Genomic DNA, 6,733 nt, shown 5'->3' with positions numbered 1-6,733 from the left:
CAACCTTTCTGAGCTAAGACAAAAATGTGTGAGCTAGAGGCTAAAAAACTGTGAGCTAGCTCACACTAACTCAGCTTAGAGGGAACATTGCTCACGTGTCTCTTCGAGAATATAACTACTATCTCGCCAGGCAGATTATTTTTCTTGATATAGATGGAATAGGCCCTATAGACCACATCCATTTTGCTTATAAGGTATTCCGCTTTTAAATCTGTAACTGGTGCTAATGCATCGCTCAAAAGTTGTTTTAGGTTCTCATCTTTAGATTCAGGGACCCTTTGGAACCGGAGGACCAGGTTAGCTTTCTCCATTTGCAGTTGTAAAAGTTAAGATTCATCCGAAGCTTGCTTCCAGCATTTGCAGCTTTTTCTTGACTTTTTTAGAGTTTGCATCTATTTCCTTTACTTTCTCAGCTGTTTGCTCCATCTTTTTTGTAGTTTCAGACAGTTGGAGCTGCTGAGTTGCAGAGTTCTGATTTAGAGTTGTCAGCTGCTGATTAATGTTAGTCATCTGATCCAGTAGAGGGCGCAAAGAGTCCGCCAAAAGTTTAGAAAACTCAGTGGTCTCTTCTGGTCGTGGGCTCATGCTCCCCGGTGCTTTCACTTTTGGCTGTTTGTCTCTCTCCACTTTTTTCCACGCCATTTTTATGGATTGTTTACTTTTGTCAAAACTTGCTAAAGTCTCTGAAAATCACCCAACGCCTATCCGCGCTCTGGTAAAGTTCTTAAAACAGATTTCAGTGCTTTTAATTCCGCCCCCCCCCCGCTAAATCACTTTTTAGTTCATGCGTATGAGAGGGGCCCCTTCCCCGCTCGCTTTTCTCATCGTTCTCGGGGGGGGGGGATTTAAATTGCCGGTGTTTCGCTTTCACTCGACTCACTGTTCGTTGTTGGTCGTACAACCTCGCTCAAAATGCGTTTTGAACGCTCGATCTCCGACGCTTGTCCAGGTCAGCGGCTCTAGTTCCATTTGGACGCATAGTGGCAGGACCGTCAGGGAGGAAGAGCGCCTCAATTCCCCAGCATCGCGCTGGTGAAGAGGCCACCCTTCAAAAGCCCCATGGCTAGGAGCCTTTCACAAAGGCTCGGGGGGGGGGAACGAACAATCGTCCCACCTCCTAACCGCTAGCGCGCAGATCGCACTCCTGGGAGGTGCGTCTGCCAGCGTGTCGCCATAAACCGGAAGCCGCCTTATGAAGATCTTGAGGGACAGCAAACACTGAGGAATTTCAGACAGGCGATATATTCTGGAAGAGGAACGGTTCCCAAACGGTTTCTGGTCTGTCATTTCAGACAGAACCCGTTTGAGAACCGGTTCCCTTCCGGAATATATTTGCCATTTCATACACAAACGCTTCTGTCCCGTTTAGGAATTGGGACTGAAGTGTTTTACCTGTCAACCGCTTCCAAGTAGTCTTCAGTTCCCTCTTCCAGTTCCGATACGCTTTTTCCCCGCCGTTATTCGCCCGCGCAGGCGATCGCTGGCTTTTTTTTTTTTTTCATTTGCGTTTTTTCGTTTTAGCGCTATAACGGAATAGCATTATATCAATCCCATTGGAATGCATGGAGTGTTTTGTTATACTGCTATAGCGCTCTAAAGCGAACGTTCAAAAAAAAAAAGCCGGAGATCACCCGCACAGGCGAAAAACGGCGGGGGAAAAGCGGGAAAAAGCGGTGCAGTCTGAAATGGCAAACCGCTTCAGATCCAGCTCTTTACCAGAAGGGGAAAGCCCTGTGTGAAATGGCAGCCCTGTACCAGTTCACTTTAAAACGGATCATTACCAGCTTGAAACCGGGTGAAACTGGGTAATGTGAAATTCTTCACTGTCTCTACATAAGAAATACTGTATTGTGTGTAAGTATTAAAACAATACCTTTCTACAGATCCTTTGTTGTGTGCATGACTTGTGGGAGAATTTGTGCAAATTAAAACCATTGCTTTGGGGCTGAAATAGTCTAGCGGTCATTTTTTCATATACAGATCTATTTTTCCATTACACATTTTGTATGACTTGACTACAGTATAAGTTATCCTCCTTTGTGTTGTGTGAAGGTCAAGCCATATAATACCATAGTTTTTTCATTCAGTCTGTGCACTGAGCTCAGAAAAAAATATAGTTAAGAACTGTGAGAGCAATTTGTGTGCTACTTTCTAGCTAAGATGTACTTTAGTGATGTAATATAATACATTTTGTAGAAACTTACAAAAACTAATTGACATGATACTGGATTTCTCTATTTTCTTGTCTGTTTATTTCTGTTTAATGGAAGTGTTTTATTCCAGAATAATATATGAAGTTCACTTTATACCCAGTCAGATCATTGGTTTGTCTATCTCAATACTGTATTTATTTAAAATACCAAACTGTTAGAACTGGTATCAAAAAAATTATAAACACTCATGCTGGCAGCAGCTCTTCAGGGTCTTAAGCAGAGAAGCTACCTGAAGTCTTTTAACTACAGATACAGAACTGTGGCCCCTCTTATTTGCCTTTTAGAATTTCACTGAGAAATAACTTTATTTACAGATTAGATTCTCTCGTATGAGACAGCATTATAAATCGTGTAAGAAGTATCAAGATGAATATGGTGTTCCTTCTTCAATTCCAAACTTAGAGATATCACAAGATTCAACAGGAAACAGGTAAATCATATTTGCAAGTATCTTCATAAATCTGTGTCTTTTAAAAAAAATCCCAAACTTGTATACACAAGTGGGAACCCATGAGACTTGGGGAAAATCCATCCCCCACTCCCTTGCTGGGCCATCCACTCGCCAGCCAGCCTGCCTACAGAGTTGCCACCAATGGCTGCCTGGCTCATGCAACGACAGGGCTGGTTCTCCCCTCCTCCCGCCTGTCTGCCTGACACATGCAGCAGCTTCTGCTCCCAGCTCCTGCTCTTCTGCCCACCTGTCCCACAGCCATTCCAAAGGGGACGTTCCCTTACATCAGCTGCACAAATGCAGACATCTTTCCTCTCTTTATGGAGAGTTAAACCCCTCTTCCTTGTTCAAAATTTTCTGCAAACCTGGTGGTTCCCCAATTGAGATCTTGCTAGAGAGTAAGTTCTCAGCCTCTCTATCTAGACTGTACAACTCAATTGTCATTGTGAAAATGTCAAATATCCTACATATCTGTAATCAGAAGTCCCACAGATTTCTATGTGATTTACTTCAAAGTATATATGTGTATGTTTATAGCTCTTATCTTACTTTTGAGTATATTTATTTGGAGTGGACAGATCTAAATCTAAACAGCACAGATTTATTTCCCACATTTGTCTTCATCTCAGTTCAGTATAAGTTTTGGGCAAGTTACTGTTTCTGTTTCTACTTTGGTTTGAAATTGTGATGGCAAATTCTAGTCCTAGTTTTTCATGGGACCAGTCAAGTTCTGGGAAATAATAGAGGTACCAACAATTGTCTCTTCACATACAATGCAGTCCTCATTAGACTGATACATGCCTACTTAAGTGGTGAATGTTGCAGAAGATCTCTGTCCCTACAGATAATTCCTTCCCATTTGCTTTCAGTAATGTACGAAACAGCTGAAAGGAGCAGCTCCAAAGCTTACCTTGTAATTGGTGACCATAGCTGCCTCTTAAGAAAAATTCTACCTCCAAAAATATATTTTTTTAAAAGAGAGGGTTTTCTTCTACAGAAGTTTGAGTGGTCAGAAATCACATCTTAGAGGAAATTGAATCTGGCACTTTTATTTATTTTTATCCTGTCTCTTCTCCAAAGAGCTCAGGACAGCATACACAGTCCCTCTCTCCTATTTTCTCATTGCTGTCACTCTGTAAGATAAGTTAGTCTGAGGGGTAGGCAGGGCATGGTCTAAGGACACCAACAAGCGGCAAAGCTGAGTAGGGATTTGAACCCAGATTTCCTTGGTCCGAGTCAAACACTCGACCCCCTACAGCACGCTATAAGAATAGGCTAAGAATCACTGTCTATATGTGCTAGCTCAGCAAATTCAGGGTTGTAAGAGATAAGTTGTGCTTATCTTTTGGTTTGTTTTTGAAATTAATTGTATCTGTTGACCTTCCCTTTTACTATCTGCCAGCTCTGGTTTAACTGCTCCAGTGGCACAGTTCTGCAAGCTTATTAATAATTTCACATGCCTAGAAGTCAGAGTAAATTGTTTCAAGAGGAATTACTCTTGTGTGGGTTTGGAAAGGCTCTCCCCACCCTGGCCAAGTATGGGTCACACACCTGAACCTAGAGCGTTCTCTCCACCGCAATCTCTCCATAGAGTGATCCCTGCCTTGCAGAAGAAATAGTAATCTAAGAGTCTGGGAGTCATCTAAGAGAATTAATATTTGTGGTAAATCTGAAAGAAAGCAGTCTTAGATCTCACAAGACCCTGTATTAAAAGGGATGTTCAAATTTTCTGAGGAGAGTAGGGTCATAAAACAAATAAAAATGGGTTGGATCCGACCACCTTTTCTGCTGGTAGAAAAGAAAGGTGTCCTATGTGACCACTCAAAAAGGCTGCGGTGAGAGTCATAGGGCTTACATGTACAAAAGCCATGTGGGCTGGGGACTGTCAGATGGAGGGGAATTAGGTGAACTCATTGAAAAGCTGGCTGGATCCAACCTAATGCTTTCTTTTTTGGAGAGCAAACACATTAAAGTAGTATATAAATGATAACTGCAATAGTTTATTAAATTAGTGTTCATTCAGATGCCTCTGGCTTAGATTAAATATTAAATGTTGGTGAAAGTGAAACTGTTTAGGTGATCTCTGCAACTTTGATCGTTTTTCTCACATGCCCATTATACATGTTATAAAGGTTTTTTGTTTTACTTGTCATATGATGTTTCAGTTATATCAGATTTTTGTGGCTTTGCACAGATATTTTCCCATCCATTCAAGCAGCCCTATCCTGTGATTGCACATGGAAGCACATTGAGAAATGAAAATGTGAATGGGATGGTACAGCGCTATAGATTCCTGAGGTTATAGCATTTGAAAAAGTGCTGCTAGGATTGCAGCAGTTGCTGCCAGCTGTATCCAGTGTTGCCCTGTTTACAGTTCTGTTCCTTTCTGCAATCACAGGCACATGCCTGGCCCGCAACGTTTGGGAAGCAATCTCAGAGAATCAACCGATGCCCCAGTTCCCTATAACACAAGAAGTACAAACATTTTTAGGTCTTGTTGAATTTTTTAATGCAGGGCTTTTGAAGTGTTTTTGTTTATCAGATTCAGATAACTCCTACCCATAACCTGATCCTAACTGTGTTTCTTTGAATGTGAGTCCCACAGGGTTCAGTGGGATTTACTGTTTATAACACTGCTTAAGAGTGTAGCCCTTTCTGTATTAATAAACTTGCAACTCTTATGTGAAGTTTTAGAAGTGAGTCTTCTATTTCGGAAATTGGAGAAAATTCCAATCTACAAGTTTCTGAAGAAGATACAAGGTAGGATCATCTTTAAATCCATAATTATTTGAATTGAGATATTGGTGCTGTGATAAGGGGGAGGAGCAGTAGTGGGGTGCAGGAAGCATTTAGCTGCAGTCAGACAGATTTGAAAATATAAATGGTCCAGTGGCTCTGATATGTATATACACAGCTGTGTATGGGCAGATCCTTCTTCATTTACTTCAGCACTGGGGATTTTTCCATCTCTTGCGCACAAAGTCCTTTCTTTCATCCCTCCCCCATCCCATTCTCAGGTTTGTCCTAGCTTCAGTAACCAGCTTCATCTCATATTACTGTACGTTTCAGGAACGGAAAACACTTATTTTAGTGTCCAAAATCTTTGTAAAATAATGGTTCTCAGCCAGATGTAACTCAGTGACTTTTCTTTCCAAGAAACAAATTAAATTTTGCTCCAAAAAGCAAGGAAACTGTAGTTAAGGCCACCACAGTACTTTGTGTTTGCTTACAGTTTAGCTTCCCTGCTGCTGTCCTTTGCCTTACTTCCTTAACTCTAATTCTATCCTTTTGTAGGTAGAGCTGTACAAACAAGTACACATCCAAACAAGTTAAATTCATTAATAAAATAAAATAATAAAATATTAGTCAAAGGTATATTAAAATAAAAACAGCTTTTTAGACCTCTAGTTCCCCTCATAAGTTGCTTGAATTCACTTTGATGCAATTCAAATAATGCAGCCTTATAAGATACTAGGAATAAGGCCCGTTATGGAAATAAATACAGCAAGCTCTAGAAAGAGGCTCTGGGCGGGTGCCCCAGCCTTGGGCACTCAGCGTCAATCGGCTGTGGCAAACTCAGCAGGGTATAATGACAGAGTCCACTGTTTTCTCCAGGGGAACTGATCTCTGCAATCTGAAGAACAGTTGTAATTCTGAGCAATCTCCAGCCCTCCGCTGGAAATTGACAGCAATGGTTCCCCAGGAGGAAGTGGCTGGTTTGGAGGATGGTGTCTATGGCATTGTACCTGTCTGAGGTCCCACTCCTTCTCAAACCCCACCCTCTCTAGGCTTTAGGCTGCTTCTTCTAGGGGGGGTGCTGCTGGTGAACAGTCTGGTGGAATGAGCTCCCAGAGGAGATCAGGACCCTGTGGGACCTTCTACAGTTCTGCAGGGCCTGTAAAACGGAGCTCTTCCACCAGGCCTTTGGGGCCACCACCACCACTACCACCACCACCACTGTTACCATCACCAACAATAATTGACATTCTATGGTAGAAGAGCCCTGATCTGCTGGATCCTTTATAATCACTGCCCGAGCCAACCCCCCCCCCCCACCCCCCCAAAAAAA

General features: G+C 42.1%; 1 protein-coding gene across 7 annotated transcripts in view; it reads left to right on the top strand.

The window, feature by feature from the left end:
• The window catches only part of RNF138 (ring finger protein 138, E3 ubiquitin protein ligase), a 24,853-nt gene that overhangs the window by 7,275 nt on the left and 10,845 nt on the right, over positions 1-6,733 (top strand). For all 7 annotated transcript variants that reach the window (XM_015414561.1, XM_015414559.1, XM_015414560.1 and 4 more), the window contains 2 exons: positions 2,528-2,643; positions 5,353-5,424. In XM_015414561.1, the coding sequence (XP_015270047.1) occupies positions 2,528-2,643; positions 5,353-5,424 (188 nt within the window). The remainder of the gene's footprint in view (positions 1-2,527; positions 2,644-5,352; positions 5,425-6,733) is intronic.

The sequence above is a fragment of the Gekko japonicus genome, unplaced genomic scaffold (genome assembly GCF_001447785.1).
Source record: "Gekko japonicus isolate JY-2015 unplaced genomic scaffold, Gekko_japonicus_V1.1 scaffold559, whole genome shotgun sequence".
NCBI lineage: Eukaryota > Metazoa > Chordata > Lepidosauria > Squamata > Gekkonidae > Gekko > Gekko japonicus.
The sequence above is the reverse complement of the archived record's forward strand: the minus strand, read 5'-3'. Positions and strand labels throughout refer to the sequence as shown.